Source organism: Lathamus discolor, chromosome Z (genome assembly GCF_037157495.1).
Source record: "Lathamus discolor isolate bLatDis1 chromosome Z, bLatDis1.hap1, whole genome shotgun sequence".
Lineage (NCBI taxonomy): Eukaryota > Metazoa > Chordata > Aves > Psittaciformes > Psittacidae > Lathamus > Lathamus discolor.
In genome coordinates, this window is record NC_088909.1 from 106,518,120 (window position 1) to 106,546,050 (window position 27,931).

Genomic DNA, 27,931 nt, shown 5'->3' on the forward strand with positions numbered 1-27,931 from the left:
GGAAAGAACCAAAGGTCATCTTGAGCTTAGAATGCATCTAAGTTAAGAGGATATAGCTCAGACTGAAATGCTGAGAGAAGGTCCAACTATCATCAATCTGCTCTTTACAGGGAAGTACCACCTTTTAAAAAAATCCTTTTCAAGATAAATAGGATTCTTTTTTTTTTTTAATCATATTGTTTCCATCACATTGAGAACAATCTACTATGATTTTCTAATCTCCACTCTTCATGGCTTCAAACAATTTGTATTTCCCTTCATGGCAAGTTATCATAACAACACTAAGCATAAGGTATTTTGTTGCCTCACTGGAATCTAAACTAGTTGAGCAGATTAGGCACTTTTTGCATTCTTAATTTCTTAATACTACTCCCTCCTTTTTTATTCATGAGGGGTTTTTTTTTTAATCTTACAGTAGCAGCACCAATGCTACCAGATACATGTCAGTGGTCTCCTTTCTTTTCGCTGCTTTCAAAAAAGATACTGGATGGCAAGTCGCACTCTGCTATTTCCTCCCTTCACTGCAGGACATCTACCCAAGCACTCTGGGAGATTTCACTATGATCTGTGAAAGCCCTTGTTCTGACAAGTTGTCAGAGAAGGTACTGCAACTCACCTTCAGGCACTTGCATTTAGACAGCTACAAAATATGTGTCTACATTCAAGGTAGGTATCTAAAATCACCTTACACTTAGTAGAAGTACAGATGCTGTTCATTCCCACACATGACTATTGCTGTTTGATAAACTCTCAGGAATCTTGCCTGGCTTTCCCCCACTGAATTAGGAGGGCTCTGGTGCTCCATAGGTCCTATGTCACATCCACAGTGTTACAGATGATGACAACACAAGACCTGTGGGAGATCCACAGCCTTCTGGATCACGATCCTGAACCAAAGCAGCATAGTGCAGCACGTATCGAATGGCTCTTGAAGCCTGTGGTAAGGGAAGTGAGCAAAAATCAACCTCCACTCATCTTTACTCCTGAATGTCCCTGAATTCTACATAACTGGCACTTAGATACACAGCTCATATGTAAATATTTTAAGTTTTGGAATATGATGTTTAACCCTAACATAGTAAGCATAATCTCTATTTTCCTCTTGCACATAAATCAAAACCCTTTATACCAAAGTGAGTATTAATCTCCTAACCTGATTAGGAGATTATGATACAGATATCAACCTATAGAAAAATTAAAACTAATCATAAAACATAGGTTTAAGGATATGGTTCAAATGCATACACCAATTTTCTTCTATATTCATTTCTCATTTTAAACAATGATGAGTATGGAACATAAACATAGGCATGTCTACACAATCAGACTGAATACACTTAGAGACAGTCTTTGGAAACAAATTGTTCTGGTTCCAGATCATTTTACGCAAGACGTTTACCCAGTCACGAGTAAGGCTATCAAAAGTATACAGAATGATGAATGAAAGGTGGTCCTCACTATTTATCTACTGAACACAATTATATTTTTTTAAATAACAATTTTAAAGCTCAAATCCAGTTGTGGCTTGTTCAGTCCAATCCATGTATTTTATCTTCTATAGAAAAATAAGAATGAGGCTGAAATTAGGGATGAAATAGATGCATATACATGCTTTAGGTAAGAGTAGAAAATATCTAGAAACACTCTGTACCCTAAAAATAGCACTTTTCTGGCAGGACACCCCTCTCCCAATCTAATAGATGTGTCCCATCTTTGTCTTTTTTCACTCTGTCATTACTAATGAATACCTAATGAATAATCATTTCCCATGATTTACCCTTTTCCATTATTGTACCTTGAAAACAGATACAGTATTCTTTGTAACACAGACGTTTCACATTATATAGCCTTAATGAATTTTAAGTCACATTTTGTATTTTTTCTCAAATTCACCCCCACGTTTCCACTATCTTATTCAAGATGAGTTTAACTGTGTTTTATCTGATGCTTTGGTGAATGCATTACTTCGTTAGGAAACCTTATGGAAATTCATACGCTTAATGCTAGAGTGCCTCCCATCCCACACCCATTTCAATTAAAGTCTGACATTGACTCAGCCTTAATGCCCTCAACTGCTCATTTGACACAATCTCATGCAGTGATATCTCACCAAAACAGGAAGCTGCTTTCACATCTCGTTTGCATTATGTATTCACTTTAAGATTAGTCACATGTTTAATGAGCATCTTGGAGGCTGTCCAGTTTGCTACACTATGTCATGCTTCCTTCCCTGCCACTCTGCTTGCATTAACTCTGTGATATTGCCAAAGACTACAGAGTGTAAATTGCTCTTACCCATTTGTTTCAGAAAATGATCACATCCACTGCCACTTGGAAATTGTACCCATTGTTGACTTCCATTAAATATTAAATGTGTGCTGAAATAATTTTTTCAAGACATGATAAGCTCTGAAATTTTGCCTAGGCACAGTCTAATACTAAAAAAAAAAAAAAAAAAAAAAATTGTCCTTCCTCTCCCCATTTATTTAAAAAAATAAATCAATTATGACTCAAAATTTTGGACTGCAATATTTGCAGCAGAACTAAAACGTAACTGTTATTCCCACTTAGCATTAAATTCAAATTGACAGGATTAAAATTAGCAATTCAGGTAGCTTTTAAGTTTTTAATCAATGTTTACATTTTAAACAAATACTGATACATGTATTTGTGTATTTATGTGTATGCATGTTTATTTGTAACTGTTTCTAATGCCTACAGCTTGTGTTTCTTGACATCAGGTTTTCAGACTAAGACAATCAGCTAAAATAAAGGACAGTTTCATACATCAGAAGGGATCGTTTATTGTGATCATTTATTTTGACACCATACGTCTAATGTCTGTAACACACTGTACTTCTCAGAATAAATTCCTATTGGAACAAAAATGTATTTGGAAGGAGTATAGGTACTGTTTCTATAAACTATATACACAGAAAGAAAACCATGCAAATTTAGTCTGAATCTATTTGCATAGTTGGTTTAGGATCAGATTTGCTCACTTGAAATGTATGTATGATGTACAAATCTATAAGCACATGCATTATGTAATGTAGCAACTGAAATATGCTTTGAACAAAAATTCTGCATCATCCTACAGTAGCAGCAGCTTTCAGTGATGAAGATCCCATGTAATATTTCAAAAACATCACTGGATAACAGAAAAAAATTGTAAGTACAAAGCACCATTAGATTTGAATTGTATATAGCTACTATATTGTTAGAGATTAAGTCACTGTAGAAACACTGGCAACACAATGCTGAGCCACAATGAAAAGGAATGACAGAGAAAATCTATGTTCCTAGGGCTGGCACAAAAAAGGGAAAAATAATGCTCTGGAATTTTAAACTATATGATTACTACTGCACAATGTTTAGGGTAAATTCCTAACTGTGTGTTTGGAGGGAACAAAAATTGGAAAGAGAAGCACATTTGGGAGCTTATTACACTGGAAAAACACTTCCGTATTCTCTGGTCAGTAACAGCAATTTTTTACCATAGCCTCATGTTGGACTAGACAAAAGAGAAATATGTTCTCATCTTTACACTCCCTTTAAACCTCACTGTTTTATCAGTTTACAGATGATGAATAAAATTAAAATAACAAGAAAAAAAAGTCTAAAACCTTCAAAAACCAATTGCCCATGGGTATTCTTCTATGAAGCAAGAAATAGGTCAGAACATAAAATACATTCTTTATACCAAAAGAATCGAACTTCAGAACATTTCTCAAGGATTTGGGCTTTTATGAAATAGAACATGAAAACCAGTTGGCAGCCCTTTATTTTAAAGTTAAAGGAAAAACTGTTGTAGATTCCTTGTTTCAGGTATTTCATGTATTGTTAGCTGATCATACAAGATGAGTTTGTGGATCTGTGTTCAGAGAAGTTCAGGACAGCTCATGAGCTCCATAAATAGGATACAAATTACTGAGGAATGAAAGTGGTCTAAAATGCATAACACAAAGCATCTGTTTGTGGCTAGCTCCTTGTGACCTTTGAAGAATAACCTCTTATTTGACAAAACGCTCAATCCCTGGCAATGTTCAAGGCCAGGTTAGACAGAGTCTTGCATGACAGTCTAGTGTGAGGTGTCCCTGCCCATGGCAGGGAGTTGGAACTAGATGATCTTAAGTATTCTAAGGCTAACTATTCTATGATTCATGATTCTATGAAATCCTGTCATCGCATAGTCTTGGCCCTGAATATGCTCATTCTGGATCACCTAATATTCTTTTAGACAGATGGAAAATAGTTAAAATATGCCTACTAGTGGATGTACAACAACAACAAAAAAAGATAAATTCTGTGATTTGCAACCAGGGGATCGAAAGTAGCAAGCACAATCTCAACAGTATAACATTTTTGAGTGTAGTGAGATTTTGAAAATGTATTTGTTATTACAGGTCAGATAACAAATTATTCCTTCTCTTTGTCTGGGGGATTTATGTCCGATTTTGAGGGGTCATATGACAAATTTACCCAAAAAAGAAATGCACGCATGTAGCCCAAGATTATAATCTCTTGTTTAGTATGTGCTTCAGAGCATAAATAGAATTAGGCCTTTCTCAGGATGTCCTCAGCATGTTCCAAGGGACAGAAGTGCTGAATAGATAAAACTCAGAGCTGTACTTCCAGTCCTGCCTCCACCCAGCTGTGTGAGTTTGAATTCAGTATTTTAATTCGCTGTTCTGTCTCTCCCTCTCTTTTCACCTATTAAGAGTGTTGGTTTTACAGAGTAGAAGCTGTCTCTTACTCAAGGAGACCTTCATGCTGATTAGGTCCTCTAGGCATTCCTGCATTATGTACTTACAATGCATCATAAGCTTTCCTTCTCTTTATGATTATCTATTATTCATATTGTGGTAGTGTCTAGAGACCAATAACTTAAAGATTATGACAGGATACAATATATGGATAAATACAGGTGACAGATGGATAGTTAATAATAAAGATGGGTGTATGTACACAACTTAATGGTGTCAGTAACTACTAATGTTCCTTTTTTCTAATTAGATCTAATGATTACATTTTTTTCTGCATGCAACAAGTGAATTTGTAGCAACTGCATAGTAGTTTTGTCTTCCTTAGAGCTGACACATCACGTTCTTATTTTCTAATATTTTCAATGGTTATAGAATTAGTAGTGGCATGAAGAGTTTATGCATCTTTTTTTTTTTGTCATTAAAATACCACAATTCACCACGAATTAATAACCAGGAAATGTGCAATTCTGTAGAAATAACAAATTAAAAGAAATACTACAATTAGTAGTATTATTTATCATTAAATGGTAAAGATAAATATTAACCATTTGATGCTTTACCTAAAAATGGAGTAATTTTATAGAGGTCAAACCTGTGTTTGAATTATCTGAATATTTCAAAGATAACAAAAAATTTTTCTTCTTTTATTCTTTTTAAAAAAAAAAAATATTTTTCAAGGCAATCTTTGTGAATTTTAATATTACCTCCCACTTATAAGACCAAGATTCTGCCATCTTTTGTCTTTTGCTTAGTATAACTAAATATTACATACGGATGGATAGTCCTTATAAATGCAAGGACTTTTTCCTGTAAGCAAAAATAACTAAGACATTATTAAATGAATAAATGTTCACTTCTGCTGATTTCTGTCTCAATGTCACAAACTTTTTATTACATACATTTATATTAATAATTGTTATAGTGCCCACAAGATGCTTAACAGCAAGAAGTTTTTTGACAACTCTTCACAACACGAAGTATTGCTCAGGTTGTCAGGGACCTCTGGAGATCATCTGGTCTAAACCCCTGCTTAAAGCAGGCCCCCCTTAGAGCTGGATGCCCAGGACTATGTCTATACAGTTTTGACTATCTACAAGGATGGAGACTCCACAACCTTTCTGGCCAAACTGTGCCTGGGAGCCCATGGCCAGACACAATACTCCAGGTGTGGCCTCCATAGTACTGAGTAGAGAAAGGAAGGATCACCTCTCTCAACCTACTGTCAACACACCTCATAATGCAGTCCAGCATACCATGACCCTTCTTTGCCACAAAGCTATACTGGGGGCACATGCTCAGTTTGGTGTTAGCTAGGTGTCTGACAGGATGTGCACAGATGATACCCAATACAAAAAAAGGAATCTGGGTTGCTCCAGGCATTAAATTACTTGGTTTACACTCTGAAAATATCTTCCCAACTTGTACACAGCTTAGATGGCTGGGGGGGGGGGGGGGGATTTTTAAACATTTTAATGAGACACAACTTTTACCACAGTTTTTGGAGTTAACTGTTTTAGAAACAGAAAATAACTCACACAGAATTCATCCCAGATCTCTCTTCCATATCAGACTACCCCCTTATACTCCAACTAAACAGACATGTAATGGTCACCATTTAAAGTGTATTTCAGTGTATTAGAGTTACATGTGAGTATTTATCATTACTGAAGTTTACAATGCACTTAAGCTCACTGGAGTTAATAGTGCATGTGATCCAAGAGCACAACTCTTATTATATTAAATTTAATAGAATCATAGAATCACAGAATAGTTAGGGTTGGAAAGGACCTCAAGATCATCTAGTTCCAACCCCCCTGCCATGGGCAGGGACACCTCACACTAAACCATACCACCCAAGGCTCTGTCCAACCTGGCCTTGAACATCGCCAGGGATGGAGCATTCACAACTTCCTTGGGCAACCGATTCCAGTGCCTCACAACCCTAACAGGAAAGAACTTCCTTACATCCAATCTAACTTCCCCTGGTTAAGTTTTAACCCATTACCCTTGTGCTACCACTACAGTCCCTAACAAAGAGTCCCTCCCCAGCATCCCTATAGGCCCCCTTCAGATACCAAAAGGCTGCCGTGAGGTCTACACGCAGCCTTTTCTTCTCCAGGCTGAACAGCCCCAACTTTCTCAGCCTGTCTTCATACAAGAGGTGCTACGATCCCCTGATCATCCTCATGGATGGACTTGTTCCAGCAGTTCCATGTCCTGTCTATGTTGAGGTCACCAGAACTGCACACAATAGTCCAGGTGGGGTCTCACGAGAGCACAGTAGAGGGGCAGGGTCACCTCCTTCGACCTACTGGTCATGATCCTTTTGATGCAGCCCAGGATACAGCTGGCTTTCTGGGCTGAAGGTGCACACTGAAGCCACCTCATGCTCATTTTCTCATTGACCAACAGCCCCAAGTCCTTCTCCACAGGGATGCTCTAGATCTCTTCTCTGTCCAATCTGTAGCTGTACCTGGGATTGCTCCAACCCAGTTGTAGGACCTTGCACTTGGCATGGTTAAACTTCATAGCACTGGCATCACCCCACCTCCAAGTGTGTCAAGGTCCCTCTGGATGGCATCCCTTCCCTCCAGCGTTTCAACCGAACCACACAGCTTGGTGTCATCGGCAAACTTGCTGAGGGCGCACTCAATCCCACCGTCCAGGTCAGCGACAAAGATGCTGAACAAGACCACTCCCAACACCGATCCCTGAAAGACACCACTCGTTACCGGTCTCCAGCCAGACACTGAGCCATTGACCACAACTCTTTGTGTGCGGCCATCCTGTCAGTTCTTTGTTCACCGAGTGGTCTGCCTATCAAATTGATATCTCTCCAATTTAGAGACAAGGATGTTATGTGGGATGGCATCGAATGTTTTGCATAAGTCCAGGAAGGTGACCTTAACTGCTCTACCCTTGTCCATCAGTTCTGTAGCCCCATCATAGAAGGCTACCAAATTGGTCATGAAGGACTTCCCCTTAGTGAAGCCATGCTGGCTGTCACCAAGCACCTTGTTGTTTTTCATGTGCTTTAGCATACCTTCCAACAGAATCTACTTAAAGATTTTGGGAGGCACATAGGTAAGACTGACTGGTCTATAATTCCCCAGGTCATCCATTTTCCCCTTCTTAAAAATAGGGGTTATATTTCCCTTTTTCCAGTCATCAGGAACTTCACCTGAATGCCATGATTTTTCAAATATGATGGCCAGTGGCTTAGCAACTTCATCTGCCACCTCCTTCAGGACCGGCAGATGAATTTCATCAGGTCCCACGGACATGCGTACGTTTAGGTTCTTAAGATGGTCTCGATTCAGATCCTCTCCTACAGTGGGCCTATGGTCTTCATTCTCACAGTCCCTGCCTCTGCCTTCCAGGACTTGGTTGGTGTGGTCAGAGCATTTGCAAGTGAAGACTGAGGCAAAGAAGTCATTAAGAACCTCAGCCTTCTCTAAATCTCGGGTAGTCAGTTCTCCTGATAGCTTCTGGAGAGGGCCCACGTTGTCCCTACTCTGCCTTTTATTTGCAATGTACCTATAGAATCCCTTCCTGTTATCTGTTTAGTTCTAACTGGGCCTTAGCTTTCCTCTTTTCGCTTTTGAATTTTACTCAGCAGCTCCTTATCCATCCAAGGAAGTGACTCCTAGCCTTTATGCTGCACTTCCTTCTAGTTAGGACACAACACTCCTGAGCTTGCAGTAGGTGATCCTTGAATATCAACCCACAGTCTTGGGCCACCCTGCCCTCTAGGGCTATAGCCCATGGAACCTTACTAAGCAGGTTCCTGAAGAGGCCAAACTCTGCTCTTTTGAAGTGCAGGGCAGTGAGCTTGCTACACGCTCCCCTCACCGCCCTAAGGATCTCAAATTTGACTGTCTCATGATTATTGCAACCAAGGCTGCCCTGGAGCATCACATTTCCAATAAGCCCTTCCCCGTCGGTGAGCACGACGTCAAGCATGGCACCTCTCCTTGTTGGCTCCTCTATTACTTGCAGAAGGAAGTTGTCTTCCACACAATTGAGGAGCCTCCTGGATTGCCTGTGCCAGGCCGTACGGTTCCTCCGACACATATCAGGGTGGCTTAAGTCCCTCATGAGAACAAGGGCCTGCGAGCCAGAGGCTGTTCATATTTGTCTATAGAGTGTTTCATCTACAGAGTCCTCTTGGTCAGGCTGTCAGTAATAGATCCCCACAGTAATGTCTCCCATCACTGTTGTCCCTTAGCCATAACCCACAAACTCTCTGTTCACTGCTCACCTGTCCCCAGACAGAGTTTATACTGTCCAGCCTATCCCTAACATAAATAGCAACTCCCACTCTCCATCTGCCTGGTATGTCTTTTCTTAAGAGCCTATAGCCTTCCATTTCAACACTCCAGTCATTGGAGCCATCCCACCATGTTTTTGTGATGCCTATTATATTATACCCTCATAGACATGCATACAACTCTAATTCCTCTTGGCTGTTCCCCATGCTGCAGGTGTTTGTGTAGAGGCATCTGAGTCGAGCTCCAAATGAAGCCGGCTCATTGTCTGGAGTGGCTGGAATATCCCTGCATTGCTCTGAGCATTTATTAGAGGTGCTGGCAACTGAGTGGGTGTGTTGGGATGGAATGATGCCCCCTTCCCCCAACATATCTAGTTTAAAGCTTTCTTGACCAGTCTGGCAAGCCTCCTATCAAAATTCTGCTTGTCGAACCAGCTCCACCAGCTCCCAGTAGACCTGGCCTCCCAAATCGAGTCCCATATTCTAGATACCCAAACCCCCAACTATGGCATCACAGTTCTAACCATTTGCTAACCTGCCAAATCCTCCTAGCCTTTTTGGGGGCCTCCCCTGTATCCTGGAGAATTGATGAAAAGACTATCTGAGCTCCAGAGCCCCTAAGCACCTCTTCCAGGGCCCCTATCCACCTCCTCCAGGGCTTTTTAGTCCTTCTTTATGTTCTCCGGGCTACTGCTATCTATGTCCCTAGCACACACATGGATCATTAGTAGTGGATAACAGTCAGTGAGACTTACTAGATCAGGCATCCTCTCTGCAGCATCGCTGATCTGTGCACCTGGTAGGCTACACACCTCCCTTGAGACTGGGTCAGGCCAACAAATAGGTGCCTGTCCTGGGTTCAGCAGCAGCAGTCATTTTTCTCCTTCTTAGTAGCTGGTGCAGTGCTGTGTTTTTGACTTTCAGCCTGGGAATAGCGCTGATAACACCTATGTTTTCAGTTGCTGCTTAGCAACATTTACTCTGACCAAGGACTTTTTGAGTCTCATGCTCTGTCAGGGAGGAGGGGAAGCCAGGAGGAAGCACAGACAAGACACCTGACCCAAACTAGCCAAAGAGGTATTCCATACCACAGCACGTCATGCCCAGGATGTAGAACTGGGGGCAGTTACCCAGAAGGGCTGGTTCACTGCTGGGGTTGGGCTGGGTATCAGTCATCAGGTGGTGAGCGGTTATGTTCTCTTCCTTTGTTATTTCTCTTATTATTATTATTATTATCAGTGGTAGCAGTAGTGATTTGTGTTATACCTTAGTTACTAAACTGTTCTTATCTCAACTCGTCGGAGTTACATTCATTTGATTCTCCTCCCCCTCCCTCCGGGTGTGGAGGGAGGAAGTGGGGCAGGGAGTGAGAGAGTGGGCTGTGTGGCTGAGTTGCTGACTGGGCTTAAACCACAACAGTGCCTCTGTGCCTTTCAAAGTAGAGTCCCCTACTACTATGACCCGTCGCTTTTTCCTGGCAGCACCAGTAGTAATCTTCTTTACCAGTGCATCAGCCAGTTGTGCATGGTGCAAGTGTGTTTTCCTCATTAGTCCCCTGCAGGACAGCAAAGCAGTTCTGCATGGGGACAACAGATTTAGGAGGAAGCCCCTTGCTTTTAATTGTCCTCTTCCTCTTTTTTTTTTTTTTTTTTTTTTTTTTTGTTGTTACTATTTCCCAGCTTCCTGGATTAAACGCCTCTGTCTTTCCTCCATGAACTACAGTGGATGCTTGAGGCCCTTGCACAGATCAGGCCTGGAGCAAGCAGCCCTGCTTCCTCTCAGCTCCCCTGACACCTTGCAGCCCATTGACAGCGTCCCGCAGCTCAGCCCCTGCTGCAGGAGGGCCTCCACCAGGGTGCACCTTTCCCTCATGAGACCAGGGCAGGCACTCTCTATACTCTGAGCCTGCACGGCAGCCTCCTCTCTCATTGGCTCTGTCTGGGTGCCTACGCTGGCCACCGTCGGGGCAGCCAGAGCTGAGCTCCCAGATCAGACCCTGGTTATAAAGTGAGTGCTCACCATCCCATTCGCCTGCCCATGCAAAGTGCCTCAACCCGTCCTGTTTGCCTGCCCTGGTTGCTCTCACTTCCTGGGGCAGGTTTTTAAGCCCTCAGGGCTGGTGCCGCCCCTCCTGGCTCCGCCCCCTGTGAGTCCCTGCTCGCATCAGCGGAGCTGCTGGCTCCTGGGCAGGTCCTGTCGAGAACTTGAGGCTCCCTCAGTGGCTCTCGCCGCTCTGTGTTGGGGCTCCTGGACACTGAGCTTCCCCTGCTCTGGTGTTGAAGGCGTCCTGTTTCGAGGTACTCAACTCAGCAATTGACCCAAGCTTACTAACACAGTTTAGTTAACTTGTTTACACCCAGTTTAGCTAACTTGTCCTTTGCTGATCCCCCTCCACTAAACACAGCTTGTCTGTAAAGGCTGGGATAAAGTCCTAAGAGTGTTAGTCCCTTCCATGTTCCTCATCATTATGCTACTCAGCAGCAGTCCTACATTTTTCCTGGCCTTCAGTTATTTACCAGTGTGCCTGTAGAAACCTCTCCTTGTCTTTTACATCTCTCAAAATTTTCAACTCAAGCAGCACTTTGGCTTTCACAATCCAATCCACTCATGCCCAAGAAATACTTCCATACTGATCCTTGGGAGACTGTCCCCAGATTTCATCATGCTGCATATGTTGTTAGCTTTTCTATTAGCTTCTCATGGAGGTCTCCTGGCCCTTCTGCTGCACTTTCCTCTAGTCAGCACGCAACACTCCTGAGCTTGTAGCAGGTGATCCTTGAATACCAACCAGCAGTCTTGGGCCCGCTCTGCCCTCTAAGGCTATATCCCATGGAATAATAGCCACTCGATTTTTCTAGAAAAAGTTAACTAAGCGTTTAATAGTGAAAAACAGTACTAAAATAACAGAACTTTCAAAAAAACACATTTCAGACTGGAGTTTATATATTATTTTAATATTTGAAATATTTTTTCTATCTTGTAACATTTTTGGTTTGTATTTTGTGATTATAATTGCATGGACATAAGTAGCTATACGGCATGAAGCCACAAATCTGTTGGAAGAGATTTTGTACAAAACATTTCAGGTAGAAATAGCTATGGTATAATACAACCATGAAACAATGTCATTGTTACCACAAAATTGAGGATTAGTTTAAAGTTTACAGATCTTATTTCTATCTAATGTTATTTAGGAGGAATTTCTCATAAGTGGCAATCTCAAATAAGCAGAGATTGAAAGGGATGAAGAAGAGAATAATCTCTACTCACCTATAGTTGGATCATGATAGTCAGGGAACCGATGACTTATGAACTGCATTGTCATTGCTGCAAAAGAGAGAGGGAAGAAAAAAGAATATTGCTGTCTTTAAATCACAACAAGGAGAATAACAGAAAGTGAGTCAAAAGCCTTTTTTGTGTCTACAGCTGCAAGAACACATTGGTATTACAGTGGTAACTAAGAACTGATAAATAGAAAAATAATAATTTTTTATTGATTTTAGTTTCTTTTTGAAATGTATTTTATCAATTGTTGTATTAAAATGGTTCATCTTTTTAAAACTTGATAAATGCTTTTAAGATGATTTTGTACACAGATTAAAATTACCACGAAGAAAACATAGAAAATAATTTATAAACGTTATTTGTAAAAGTTTTCATGATGTTGCAAAATGCCACTAACTGCAGAATCTGATTTGACATCTGGTGCATTTTAGGAATACCCTAGTCATAAAATTTGATGTATCAGACAAATAATTTGTTAACCATCTAGAACGTGGTTTCTTCTGAACAGACTGATTTATGACTGAGTAGTACCTATTTTCCAAATTTTTAGAAAAGTTACACAAGTCTTCAGAAAATTGCTGTGCATAATTTAGTACAACTGATATTCCGGAAATTACATCCCAATTTATACAGAAAACCAGAAGCATTCATACCCTGTCCAACCACAAGTTTCCAGTATGACATCTAAAGTGAATGGATCCTGAATAAGCATGAAAGCAGGCTGGGGTATTCAGCGGTCTCAGTAATATCACATTATTAGAACAACATGGGAAGTTATGCTACCTTTGTTGTTTTCCTTCAGGAATTTAAATCTCATCTAATTTGAAAAGAGAAGTTGTCTGCCTAAGTCTGAGAGCTGTGAAAAATCCTTCAGAAGTTAAATAGGTGAATTCCAATTGAACAGTAGGGAAAAAAAAAGGGGGGGAAGGGGCGGAAAGGACCTTCTTTTTTTTTTAAATATTGCTTGATTTTTAATCCAATTCCACTATTTTAATTTTTTATGGTTTTGTTGTGTGTTTTCTTTTTTAATGCCTGCATTAAAATGACTCTTTAGCTGCTTTGTGGATGGTTGTTTAAGAAGTATCCCACCTAGATGATAACTACCAGTCATACCACCTTAAATCAAACATGAGATTCTGCCCCATGTCTTGAACATCTCAGTTACCTTCAGTAGCAGAAGTTATGAACAAGAAGTGCAACTTCTAAAAATTCTGCGTGCAAATATACCCATATTTAAACCAGCACGGTTTTAGTTTAATGTTTGTCCTCCTTATCTTTTCCATAATCAAGGGGTTACGGTTATAGTTTTATAAAATAATACAGCCAAGGAGTATTAAACATTTACTACCATGTTAATAAATTATTACATCTTTAGTGCAGACAAATATAAATGTTAAGAAGCAGCATTATAAATTCATAGTAACTCAAGAGAGGGTAACTGTGTAAAAGAAGCTCATTCAGTCCACACATACTATAGAGGAATAAATCTACATGCAGTGACACTCCTGTCTTCTGTGTTTGTTATCTGTTATCAGTTGCACTACTTTTAAGTACTGTGTATGTTCCGACACTTTCATTTCCAGGACACCTGATTTTTTAATCACAACAGAGTTTTAGGCTCCTCCATCTGATAACTGTTAGTGGTTTATGAAGAATAAATTGATGTCTAATGTAAACTGCCTAGTTTCTTCTAAGCAGAGGCAGCTAGCAGAGCTACTCTTCATGTGGTTTATGCCCACAAATTCTGAGCTTTCCAAGGGCCTGTACCACAAATGACTTTGATTTGTATCACTACCTGCTGCTTTTTCTTGCCAAGCATTTCATTTTTTTAAAAAGCAAGTTACTCTGTTTCTGATCTAATTCTGTTTCCTTTTGGAGCTACGCCTGCATCACCTGCATCACACCATGTCACAACTGAAACAGAAATTCTCAGAGGACACCCAGAACTCATGGTAGGTATTTTTCCTGTCTCCTAAGACAGACTCAAATCATAGGTCAAAACATCATTCATACTCTCATCAAATCCACAGGATCTAAGAGGGCTAAAATTATTTGGAAGCATCAGACTGACTTTCTACTGTAAGGAGCAAATGTTAGCCACTAGGACATGTTAAATTAGATGTTTTGGGGGAGGTGGGCATCATTCCATCCCAACACACTCAGTCAGTTGCCAACACCTATAATAAATGAGCAGAACAATGTAGAGATATTCCAGCTGCTCCAGCCAACGAGCCAGCTTCATTTGGAGCTCGGCTCAGATGCCTCTGTACAAACGCCTGTAGCATGGGGAACAAACAAGAGGAATTAGAGATGTGTGCACGTCTACGGGGGTACGATATAATAGGCACACAGAAACATGGTGGGATGGCTCCTATGACTGCAGTGTTGGAATGGAAGGTTACAGGCTCTTTAGAAAAGACAGGCCCGGCAGGCGGGGAGGGGGAGTTGCCCTTTATGTTAGGGATAGGCTGGAGAGTATGGAACTCTGGGGGCAGGTGAGCAGTTTACAGAGAGTTTGTGGATCAGGGTTAAAGGGAAAACAGCTGTGGGAGACACTACTGTGGGAATCTGTTACAGGCCCTCTGATCAAGGAGAACCTGTGGATGAAGCACTCTACAGACAGATAGGAAAAGTCTCACGCTCACAGGCCCTTGTTCTCATGGGGGATTTCGACCACCCTGATATCTGTTGGAACGATGGCACTGCATGGCACAAGCAATCCAGGAGGTTCCTCGATTGTGTGGAAGACAACTTCCTTGTGCAAGTAATAGAGGAGCCAACAAGGAGAGGAGCCGTGCCTGACCTCGTGCTCACCAAGGGTGAAGGGCTGGCTGGAAACGTGATGATCCAGGGCAGCCTTAGTTGCAGCGATCATGAGATTGTCAAGTTCAAGATCCTCAGGACAGTGAGAAGAGTGTGCAGCAAGCTCACTGCCCTGGACTTCAAAACAGCAGAGTTTGGCCTCTTCAGGAACCTCCCTAGTAAGGTTCCATGGGATATAGCCCTGGAGGGCAGGGGGGCCCAAGACTGTTGGTTGATATTCAAGGATCACCTGCTACAAGCTCAGGAGTGCTGCATCCCAACTAGAAGGAAGTGCAGCAGGAGGGCCAGGAGACCTCCTTGGATGGATAAGGAGCTGCTGAGGAAAATTCAAAGGAAAAAAGAGGCTTATAAAAGGTGGAAGCAAGGACAGGTGGCCTGGGTAGAATACAGGGATGTTGTCCAGGAAGCTAGGGACCAGGTTAGAAAGGCTAAGGCCCAGTTAGAATTAAAATTGGCTAGGGATGTTAAGGATAACAGGAAGGGATTCTACAGTTACGTAGCAAATAAAAAACAGACTAGGGACAAAACAGGCCCCCTGAGGAAGCTTTCGGGAGAACTGGCTGCACAGGATTTGGAGAAGGCTGAGATTCTGAACGACTTCTTCACCTCAGTCTTCACTGGCAAAGGCTCTGACTGCACCACCCAGTTCTTAGAAGGCAGACACAGGGACTGTGAGAATGAAGACCTTGGGTCCACTGTAGGAGAGGATCAGGTTCGAGAACATCTTAAAAATCTGAACACGCACAAGTCCTTGGGACCCGTTGAAATCCATCCGCGGGTCCTGAAGGAGCTGGCGAATGAAGTTGCTAAGCCACTGGCCATCATATTTGAAAAATAATGGCAGTCAGGTGAAGTTCCCGACGACTGGAAAAAGGGAAATATAACCCCCATTTTCAAGAAGGGGAAAATGGAAGACCCAGGGCATTACAGACCAATCAGTCTCACCTCTGTGCCTCGTAAAATCTTGGAGCACATTCTCCTGGATGGCAGGCTAAGGCACATGAAAAACAACAAGATGGTTGATGACAGCCAGCATGGCTTCACTAAGGGGAAGTCCTGCCTGACCAATTTGGTGGCCTTCCATGATGGGGCTACAGAATTGATGGACAAGGGTAAAGCAGTTGATGTCATCTACCTGGACTTGTGCAAAGCATTTGACACTGTCCCACACAACATCCTTGTCTCTAAATTGGAGAGACATCAATTTGATGGATGGACCACTCGGTACATAAAGAACTGTCTGGTCAATGGCTGGATGTCCGGCTGGAGACTGGTAATGAGTGGTGTCCCTCAGGGGTTGGTGTTGGGACTGGTCTTGTTCAACATCTTTGTCGGTGACATGGACAGTGGGATTGAGTGCGCCCTCAGCAAGTTTGCCGATGACACCAAGCTGTGTGGTCCGGTTGACATGCTGGAGGGAAGGAATACCATCCGGAGGGACCTTGAAACGCTTGTGAGGTGGGCTGATGCCAACCTTATGGAGTTTAACCATAACAAGTGCAAGGTCCTACACCTGGGTCGGAGCAATCCCAGGCACGGTTACAGACTGGGCAAAGAAGGGATTCAGAGCAGCCCTGCAGAGAAGGACTTGGGTGCTGGCTGATGAGAAAATGAACATGAGCCGGTAGCGTGTGCTCACAGCCCAGAAAGCCAACCGTATCCTGGGCTGCATCAAAAGGAGAGTGACCAGCAGGTCGAAGGAGGTGATCCTGCCCCTCTACTCTGCTCTGCTGAGACCTCACCTGGAGTATTTTGCGCAGTTTTGGTGACCTCAACATAAAAAGGACATGGAACTGTTGGAACAAGTCCAGAGGAGGGCCACGAGGATGATCGGGGACTGGAGCACATCCCCTGTGAAGATAGGCTGAGGAAGTTGGGGCTGTTCAGCCTGGAGAAGAGAAGGCTGCGTGGAGACCTAATAGCAACCTCCCAGTACCTGAAGGGGGCCTATAGGGATGCTGGGGAGGGACTCTTCGTCAGGGACTGTAGTGACAGGACAAGGGGTAACAGGTTAAAACTTAAACAGGGGAAGTTTAGATTGGATATAAGGAGGAAATTCTTTCCTGTTAGGGTGGTGAGGCACTGGAATCGGTTGCCCAGGGAGGCTGTGAGTGTTCCATTCCCGGCAGTGTTCAAGGCCAGGTTGGATGAAGCCTTGTGTGGGATGGTTTAGTGTGAGGTGTCCCTGTCCATGGCAGGGGGGTTGGAGCTAGATGATCTTGAGGTCCTTTCCAACCCTAACTATTCTATGATTCTATGATTCTATGTAAAATTAATTTCTTACGAACTACACCATGTGTGTGAATACGCAGCATCAAAACTTTAACAAGGCTGCAAACAGTGCTTTAGAAGAAGATCATAACAGGAACTTATCTTGTAATGTTGAGTGCAGCAATACGGACTGATCACAGTCTCAGCCCACAGCTCTACATGATCTGACTTGGTTATACATAAAGTTAATCCGAAGGGGTACAGAATCTGTGAACAGTGTTCAGAGAAGTACTTCTACATAATGACTGAAAACACCTTACAGTCAGCTGGCCAGGGAAATGGTGAATAAAACTTTCTTTTTGCATGTGTTTTGTTCCACAACTTTGTTAAGAGCTCCTCCTAATCACTAGGGCAGGGAACCTCTTTGGTGCTTGTCACCACATGCACCACCTAATTAAATTAGTAACATAACCAAACCAGGTTATGTTTTTTTCCTCAGACAGAAGGAACTGAGGTACATTGTTCTTTTTAATCACTGAATTACAGCATAAAATAAGGAAACTGGCGTATAAGAGGTGGGAATTGCAACTCATCTTTCTCTGTGTGTGCTTTGAAACAAGAATTTGCATTTTCTGTTAAATCCTATTGCACATCACTGCAGCAAGAATTTTCAGAGCAGGCTAAAAGGCCACCTCCTATAAGGGAACAGAACAATTAACTTTGGGCTTCAAATAACAGACCCCTTATTCCATGAGAATGGAGGACAATGAAGTCTCAAAACATCAGTTCTAAGGTATAACACCAGTTGTGTCTAGATTTACCAGATATTCCAGTCTTGGCTCCTTGACATGCAGAAACTAGTTCTGAATGATAGTTGAAAGCTGGTGGAACACTTCCCAGAGCAAAAGAAGGAGCTATGGCATGAAACCACACAGCTGAAACCTTGGGAATAAGACCTGTTTATAACAAGCTTTGTCCGGGCTCCCCAGCAGGACAGAAGCCTCAGTGGAATATAATGTCTTCTTCATCAGCAGTAATTTTCCAGAGCAAATTGATTTTAGAAACTAATACCAAAATGGTATGGGTATTCCATGCTGCTGTATGAAAATATTCTCCCTGCTTCCTCCTCTTTTCCTTACCCATTATCCTTTCTTCTATGTAAATTAACACTCCCAACTAACAAATGCAGACCATCATCAGCTATTATTGTGACCATTTTCCTTTGGAAAACCAAATAATACTGCTTCAAATTTTTATAGATGTCTGAATCAGAGAATTTAAACTTTAATTTATGCCACACACAAAGCACTGCATCAAAATGTGGCTTTAAAGCAGGGTATTAAAACAGAATAAATGGATAAAAAAGGTATTTGAATAAATACATGTAAAAGAAGAATCAGGAAAAAAAAGGGTAAAAAATCAAACCAAAACAAAACCTTTTGATCCATAGCAGACATTGTGAAACATTTTGAATTTCAAGTTGCCTGAAAATTTTTAATGAATATTTTATAACACCATGAAGATCATTCCATTTCCATGGGACATGCACATCACAGGGTGACTATGATAAGTAAAAGGATCATTGTTTCAGATGAATAGTATCTTCTTTATATGCATCTGTGGCTAAGCAAATGCAGATTGCCTACGCTGGCACTGAAATGTACGTTTTCTTTGAATAATAAACTTAAGTCGTGTCTGCTACTTTCAATATAATTTCTACTCCCTTTCTGATAATATTTTTTTTTGCCTCCCAGTATGAAATACCTTTCTTAGGAAAGGGCTGAGGCTGTATTTTCATTCTGAAGCACTCTTTTTATCAGTGAAACAATGTTAAATTTTATGTATAGAAGGTATCAACTTTTTAGAACGTATGTGTTTGTACAGGCCCACAGGCCAACAGAGAAAATGCTTAGATACCCATACAGTTTTGAGAAAAGTTAAGAGTAGAATCCTACTGTCCTTCTCATTTGTTCTGAATTTGATTTATACCAACAACTTTGAAAATAGTCCTATAACTGTTTTTCAAAGCCAGAGAGTACGTTGTGAGCCAACACAACGCTCTTCATGGTAACAGTATCCATGACATGAATATCTTGTCCTGAGCTTCCTATCTGTCTTTATTCTACCAAGAACTTCCACATATTCATACTCTCCTGTTTCCAAAAGAATCTTCACCCTCATCACAAAATCCTACACTGAAATAGTCTAGGAAAATTAACACGGTGGTTGCAAATCAGGGATCTGTGATTCCGTATGGCTGATTCAATTTAGTACAGATTCACTATTCCAGTGGATCTTTAACTTTTGTTGTTATAAACATTGAGGTTTTGAATGTACCAGCACAGAAGATGGACTTAAAAATAATATAGTATGATAAAGTCAGTAGTCTTACAGACTAGTTGATGAGGTTCATGAGAAAAGAAGCAAGCACACACATCTCATTAGCATAGAGAAGGGAGCAAAGAAGTTACGGAGTCTAAGAACAGTATAACATGTTCATAGGAAAAGACTGGCACAAAAGAGAAAAAGCAATAAATACATTAAAAGTTTAAGTGACATCCTTGTCTCTATCAATCTGTAAAATCAAACATATTTCTAAGAACATGCCCAGGACATGTTAAACATACCTGATTTTATTCTTTTGATAAAGTGTTTATATATCTATGAATAAGTAAAAATGTTACAATATCAAAATCAGAGTATTTCAGCAACCAGACAGGCATTTTATCACTACTATTTTATCTCTAAAAAATTCTGTATAGTTTTAACAGGTCTGGTCTTTCTGGTGGTTTCAAATCCTGAAGACTCAAGGTATTATCTAAAATGTATGATCTTTTCAAATGTTCATGCCCAAAAATCGGAATGTTGACTTCTGTTGCACTGGCTTGGAAAAATGACAAAACATCCTTACAAGCAACTCCTTCACAGCTCATTCTTGAATTTTTAGATTGACTTGTCAAGTAAAGAGTAATCTGTAATCATTCTTCTGCCCACTGAATCTTATCAAATAGACTTTGTAATACCAATGTGCAAACATATACATGATGAACAGCAAGAGGTGAAGACAGTAGTTTTTTTCCAAAATCTTATCCACTCTCTGACTTGCATTAATACTCACAGCAACTTTGAGTAGCTGGAAACACCAATAATGCCAGAATACCTTAAGTAGGAGAGTGGAAGGAAAAGAAAAAGTTGGAAAAAATCTAAATACAATCTGAGGAAGATTTCATGTATGTTCAGTTTCTGAAAGTTTCATAAATCATGGTAAAAGAGCAAGAACAACAAAAGCTATTAAAGTTAAATGGAAATTTTGCTGTGAAATAAATGTGGGATGCTAGCTATGGACAAGTTCAGGCTACAAATGAGAAAATATTTCTAGCCACCAGATGAGGGATTTTCTGAAACATAATTCAAACATGGATGGAAGACGCAAGAAACCTCTTTGATTTTAAGATGCTTTCTATGTGAAAGGACTGCCTTGAATCACTGACACACAGGCTCAGAGAATTTCCTCTGTATTCTCAGTTTCAGGTGGGGATAACATTAATTTAATACATGACATTGTAAAATAGATAGCATCTATAATCAGGTCTTCAAATAATATCACTGCTGGAAATGAATGTTTACTTTCCTAAAGTACTGCATGCTTTTGATCTCAAACATTTTATAAAGAAACTCTTGCTTTCCAGGGATAAGTTTCTATGTAAGATACCGCTTTGTAATGATGAGGGATAACTTAAATGATCCAGTGCTTACGATACACTTGTTTACAGGAGGGTATCTGAGAGATCTTCATATACAATTATAGAATCATAGAATGGTTAGGCTTGGAAAGGACCTTAAGATCATCTAGTTCCAACCTACCTGCCATGGGCAGGGACACCTCACACTAAACCATCCCACACAAGGCTCTGTCCAACCTGGCCTTGAACACTGCCAGGGACGGAGCACTCACAACTTCCTTGGGCAACCCATTCCAGTGCCTCACCAACCTCAAAGTAAAGAACTTCCTTACATCCAATCTAAATTTCCCCTCTTTAAGTTTTAACCCCTTACCCCTTGTGCTACCACTACAGTCCCTAACAAATAGTCCCTCCCCAGCATCCTTATAAGCCCCCTTCAAATACCAGAAGGCTGCTGTGAGGTCTACACACAGCCTTTTCTTCTCCAGGCTGAACAGACACAACTTTCTCAGCCTGTCTTCATACAGGAGGTGCTCCAATCCCCTGATCATCCTTGTGGCCCTCCTCTGGACTTGTTCCAAAAGTTCCACGTCATTCTTATGTTGAGGACAATCCATGCAGTCAAAGCCAGCCCATCTTGCTGTTCTGAACAAGATGTGTTGCACTGTTATCTCTTCTCCTACCCCTTACTGAGAAGTCTGACAAAACTGCAGACATTTGTATCCGACGACAGCTTTCCATGTCACAAGGTTAATGTGATTTGAGTACACAGTATATTTCTTCTGCTTATTGGTATTATCTTTCTATATGTATGCTGCATTTACATCATAGTACATTTTAGAAGAAATCACTGACACCAGCAGTCACTTGAACCAAAAAAATAATTTTGTTACATGTGTTTCACATAAGTGTGAACCAAAATCATCAAACAATACCTATAAGGTCAAAGGTGTGAGAGGTTGGCTGTTGTCAGTGGAGAGAAGGTCACCCAAAACAGCAGTCTTCTATGATGACATGTAGCTAACCTGAGTAGATGGGAGACCAAAACCGTTATCTGGAAGAGCATGTGAATGACCTGCCTCATGCTGAAATCAATGAGATTATCCATTTCACATTGTTGAGCTATGTGTTGTGTTACATGTGTTGTGTTACATCTGATCACTAAACATTCAGAGTGGTTGAACATTCTGTCTACAGAAGGAATAAGATGAATTTATGATGAGTATCTCCTTTGGTCAAAGAGACAAATAATAAGAAGAATGATATCTCATGCAGGTTATTGCAGAATTTTATGACATTTTAAGAGTACAGGGAACCTAAATACAGATACAAGGCAATAATATCTAGCAATAAAATATTTTTGCAAATTGAGTAGACTTGATTCTATGATTGTCCTATGACATGGTAAATGGCAAAGTGTATTGCTGGATTAACACTTGGATTTTTTAAAAACTCATTCTAATAAACTCAACAATCTCCCTCCATGATAAGATACTCTTATCTTCATGCTGCTGGAGGATATAAAGACATTTTAGCAGAAGTATTTGTATTTTTTATTTTGTTCATATATTCTTCCCAAAGTAACCACTACCAGTTAGATTTACTAATAGGATACCAGCCTAAAGGCACCTTTATTCTAATTCAGTGTAGCCACTTTTTACATTGTTATTCCCTGTAAGAAACAGGATGAGAGCTTTACCACGCCATTTCAGGAAGGAATGCTGCAAAGACTGTGAGCAGCAATTATTAATTTTTTAGGTGTTACAGTGTATTATTTATTGAGCTTTGGCTATGAAACGAAGGCAAGCCAAATTCTATTTCTCTGTCTTGAGTTAATTCTGGCATACTAGTAAAATGCAGATGCTTGCTGTACAACAATCTATTGGATAAGTAGGCTACTGATACAGCATTGCTTTTTATACTGTTTTTTGCTGAAGTGATAGGTGTTCTGTTCACCTGTCAAAGCTGAAGGTCACAGTAAAGAGTAGTAAGCATCAGAAGGCACAGTCTTAAAAGCCAAAAGACATTTATATTAAGTCTGTCTTACTAGACAGGGTGTTGATGTGCTGGAGGTTCTGCAGTGGGATCTGGACAGGCTGAATCAATGAGCTGCTGCCAACAGTACAAGGTCCAACAAAGTGCCGGGTCCTGCACTTGTGCCACAACTACCCCATGCACCGCTCCAGGCCTGGGGAAGAGTGGCTGGAAAACTGCTCATGGAAAAGGACGTGGGGGTGCTGACTGAAGGAGCTGAACATGAGCAGCTTGTGCCTAGGTGACCAAAGATGCCAAAAGCATCTTGGCCTGTATCAGCACCAGTGTGGCAGCAGGGCCAGGGCAGTGGTTGTCCCCCTGCACTGGGCACTGGTTAGGCCGTGCCTTGAATCCTGTGTTCAGCTCTGGGCCCCTCACTACAAGAGAGACATTGAGGTGCTAGAGCAGGGCCAGAGAGTAGCAATGGAGCTGGTGCTCGGCCTGGAGCCCAAGTGTGATGGGGAACAGCTGAGGGATCTGGAGAGTTTAGCCTGGAGAACAGAAGGCTCAGGGAGGACCTTCTCGCTCTCTACAACTACCTGAAAGAAAGATGGAACCAGGAGGTGGCTGGTCTCTTCTCCTAAGTGAAAAGAGATAGGACAAGGAGTAATGGCCTCGAGCTGCACCAGGGGAGGTTTAGACTGGATATTAGGAACAATTTCATCGCTGAAATGGCTGTCAAGCTGCATTTCCTTTTAAAAAAAAAAAGCGTAACACACAAAACTACATGGGAAGCATGCTGAAGTAAGCTTCAAGGTAACAACAAAACAAAATATACTTTAACATTTATAGTGATTGAAGTAGGAGAGCTAGTCGTGTTGTTCAGACTGCAGAACAAAAGACTTGTTCATGCCGTTTTGTACCTGCTTTGTTTTTGGAACGAACTTAATGATTAAAAATCACTAATCTCAGAATATCTCTCAGCTGTTTTTTCTCAAAAGCATTAGATACAAAGATATGAGTTACCACTACTTCTCTTTAAAGTGTGATCAGTAGAACAAAGACAATTACTAGGTACTGGTAACAGCTTTCCAGCAGGTACTGAAAGACAAAAAGAGAAACTTCAGAGAAATTCATCCAGGACTTGAAAAACTCTCCATGAACCTCCAGCAAACATGTTCTCACTGCCAAAAGGCTCCATGTCTTCTGAATCAGCATAATTCTAGTGTGAAGTGGTTGTACTAAAAACTTCTGGCTAACATTAATACCTACATCCATACTCAGGTCCTGGTGTAATATAGGAAAGCAGAATGCACTGTGTTGTAAAATTCATGTTAAAACTCTGGTCAGTGTTTAAGGAACCAAGGAAGCAGACAAGAGTTGCATTTATTCCCCATATAAGAGACATCATCATAATGTGATATAAATTAACTATAATGACAAAGTATATTGTTACCACTTATGCACCGTTTCCCCCATAGCGTATCCCTGACCTCTACCGGAAAGGTCTCCCACAAAAATACTGAACAGTCCATACCCAGCTTAGCTTATATGACTTGACAAGATGCATCAATAAACAGAAATTACTTCTGGTAAATGCTGCTATTAGCACATTTTCCCACTGTGCTTCTTCCATCAAGTTAAAATCGGTGAGATAAAATAATGTGTCTTCTACTGTACTTCAGCAAGAAAATCCAGTGGTAACTTAAGCCTTCCGTTAGTCAGCAATCCAAAATATAATGACATAAATAGGTTCTAAACCAGACTCTAATATAATGTGATTTTTAAAGCAGAATACATTAAATAGAGCTAGAAAGACTCAATCTTCACATATTACTTCTGAGAACAATACAGTCTATGTTGAACCATTACAAATAGACATGTTTCAATTAAAGTCAGTGGATAAACACGCTAATTTTACAAAGGAACTACAGCAAATGAGAAAAATACAGGGTAGGGTGTTTTATAAGTGAGCCCTTGCAGCTACCAGTCTCAAGCATATTTAGCTCACTGTGAAAAAGACTTTAAAGAAAGGATAAAGTTATTTAAATCCATGGAAAGAAACCCCTCAGCAACCACCATTTATGTCTCCCTCCCTTTTTTTTTTAGTTGCTGACATGTTTCCATGTAATGATAACTTGAGATGCTCTGACTTGGTTTACTGCTGTTTCAGGAAGTGGTAAATTGACATTGTAGGTTTCCTAACATAAATTAGTGGTTAGTTCCTGTGATACCTTCCATGCAAAATTATACCCCATACAGCAAGCAGTGATGAAATGGCAGTGACAGCAACTGTATTTTCTTGAGAGTGGGAGAATAGTTGTTCTGTAATGTGACATCAACTTTTCTGTACTTTAAACCTATGGTCTGGAAAATTGATGGCACATCAAAGAGGATGATACAACTCTTCCATTTAATCCCTCACAGAAGTCTTATTCAGGGTTAAAACACAGCCTAGCTTTTTGTTGTTGTTGCCATTACAAATGCAAGGGTTATCCAATATATCCGCTACAGTGAAGCAGAGGATAACATCCAGGTTCACAGACATTGAAGGCAACCAAGTCCCTTCAACTTAGCAGGGTTTATGTGCCTATCTGTCCTTGTTGATCTGAACAATAACGGTCTATGTCACAACACGGGAAACCTCACCTGGTGCGGACATGGACAGGATTGACAGACTGAGAGCTCTTTCTCGATTCCATGGGTGGTAGTGCATGACCACTCTTAGTTGGTGGAGTGATTTGTCTGGTTAATTCCTATAACGAATGAGACTCTGGCATGCTAACTAGTTATGTAACCCCCAAGCGGTCGGCGTCCAACTTCTTAGAGGGACAAGTGGCGTTCAGCCATCAGAGATAGAGCAATAACAGGTCTGTGATGCCCTTAGATGTCCGGGGCCGCAAGCATGCTACACTGACGGGCTCAGCTTGTGCCTACCTTCCGCCAGCAGGCGTGGGTAACCCACTAAACCCCATCCGTGATGGGGATAGGGAACTGCAATTCTTCCCAGTGAACAAGGAATTCCCAGTAAGTGCGGGTCATAAGCTCTTGTTGATTTAGTCCCTGTCGTTTGGACACACTACAGGTAAACCCAGGACACACTATCCGTCACTACTACCAATTGGATAGTTTAGTAAGGTCCTCAGATAAGCCCCAGCCAGGATGGCCATGGCCCTGAAGGAGTGTTGAGAATTCAGTGAAACTTGACTATCTAAAGGAAGATAAAATTTTTTGCCCAACTGACTATTATCCACTTCTACTGACCCATGTAGGGGCTAGTGGTATAGATAGCAGTAGCCTGGAGAACATAAAGAAGGACTACAGAGCCCAGGGAGAGGTGGTTAGGGGCTCTGGAGCTCAGACAGTCTTTTCGCCAATTCTCCAGGATACAGGGGAGGACCCAAAAAGGCTAGGACGATTGGGCAGGTTAATAAATGGTTAGAACTGTGGTGCCATAGTCAGGGGTTTGGGTATCTAGTATATGGGACTCAATTTGGGAGGCCAGGTCTACTGGAGGCTGGTGGAGCTGGTTTGACAAGGGGAAGAGCAGTTTTGGTAGGAGGCTTGCCAAACTGGTCAAGAAAGCTTTAAACTAGATGTGTTGGGGGAAAGGGGCATCATTGCATCCCAACACACCCAGTCAGTTGCCAGCACCTATAATAAATGCTCGGAGCAATGTAGAAGATATTCCAGCTGCTCCAGCCAATGAGCCGGCTTCATTTGGAGCTCGGCTCAGATGCCTCTATACAAACGCCCTTGGGATAGGGAACAAACGAGGAATTAGAGTTGTGTGCACGTCTATGAGGGTATGATATAATAGGCATCACAAAAACATGGTGGGATGGCTCCTATGACTGCAGTGTTGGAATGGAAGGTTACAGGCTGTTTACAAAAGACAGGCGTGACAGGCAGGGAGGGGGAGTTGCCCTTTATGTTAGGGATAGGCTGGAAAGAATGGAACTCTGTCTGGGGACAGGTGAGCAGTCAACAGAGAGTTTGTGGGTCAGGGTTAATGGGACAACAGTGATGGTAAAAATTACTGTGTGGATCTATTACAGACCGCCTAATCAAGAGGAATCTGTGGATGAAGCACTCTACAGACAGATAGGAGCAGCCTCACGCTCCCAGACCCTTGCTCTCATGGGGGACTTCAACCATCCTGACATCTGCTGGACAGACGGTACGGCCTGGCACAAGCAATCCAGGAGGTTCCTTGATTGTGTGGAAGACAACTTCCTTCTGCAAGTAATAGAGGAGCCAACAAGGAGAGGTGCCATGCTTCACCTCATGCTCACCAACAGGGAAGGGCTCATTGGAAGAGTTGGTTGCAGCTGTCATTAGATGGTTGAATTCGAGATCTTCAGGGCAGTGAGGGGAGCGTGCAGCAAGCTCACTGCCCTGCACTTCAAAAGAGCAGAGTTTGGCCTCTTCAGGAACCTGCTTAGTAAGGTTCCATGGGCTGTAGCCCTAGAGGGCAGGGTGGCCCAAGACTGTGGGTTGATATTCAAGGATCACCTACTGCAAGCTCAGGAGTGTTCTGTCCTGACTAGAGGGAAGTGCAGCGGGAGGTCCAGGAGTCACCTCCTTGGATGGATAAGGAGCTGCTGAGGAAAATTCAAAGGCAAAAAGGCTTATAAAGGGTAGAAGAAGGACAGGCGGCCTGGGAAGAATACAGGGATGTTGTCCGGAAAACTAGGGACCAGGTTAAGAAAGCTAAGGCCCAGTTAGAATTAAACTTGGCTAGGGATGTGAAAGATAACAGGAAGGGATGCTATAGGTACATTGCAAATAAAAGGCAGAGTAGGGACAACGTGGGCCCTCTACAGAAGCTATCAGGAGAACTGACTACCCTGGATTTAGAGAAGGCTGAGGTTCTTAATGACTTCTTTGCCTCAGTCTTCACTGGCAAATGCTCTGAC

General features: G+C 41.6%; 1 protein-coding gene across 1 annotated transcript in view; it reads right to left on the reverse strand.

Moving 5' to 3' along the window:
* Positions 1-27,931, reverse strand: part of RIT2 (Ras like without CAAX 2) — a 208,489-nt gene that overhangs the window by 134,898 nt on the left and 45,660 nt on the right. The window contains exon 2 of the mRNA XM_065662544.1: positions 12,307-12,363. Coding sequence (XP_065518616.1) covers positions 12,307-12,363 — 57 coding nt within the window. The remainder of the gene's footprint in view (positions 1-12,306; positions 12,364-27,931) is intronic.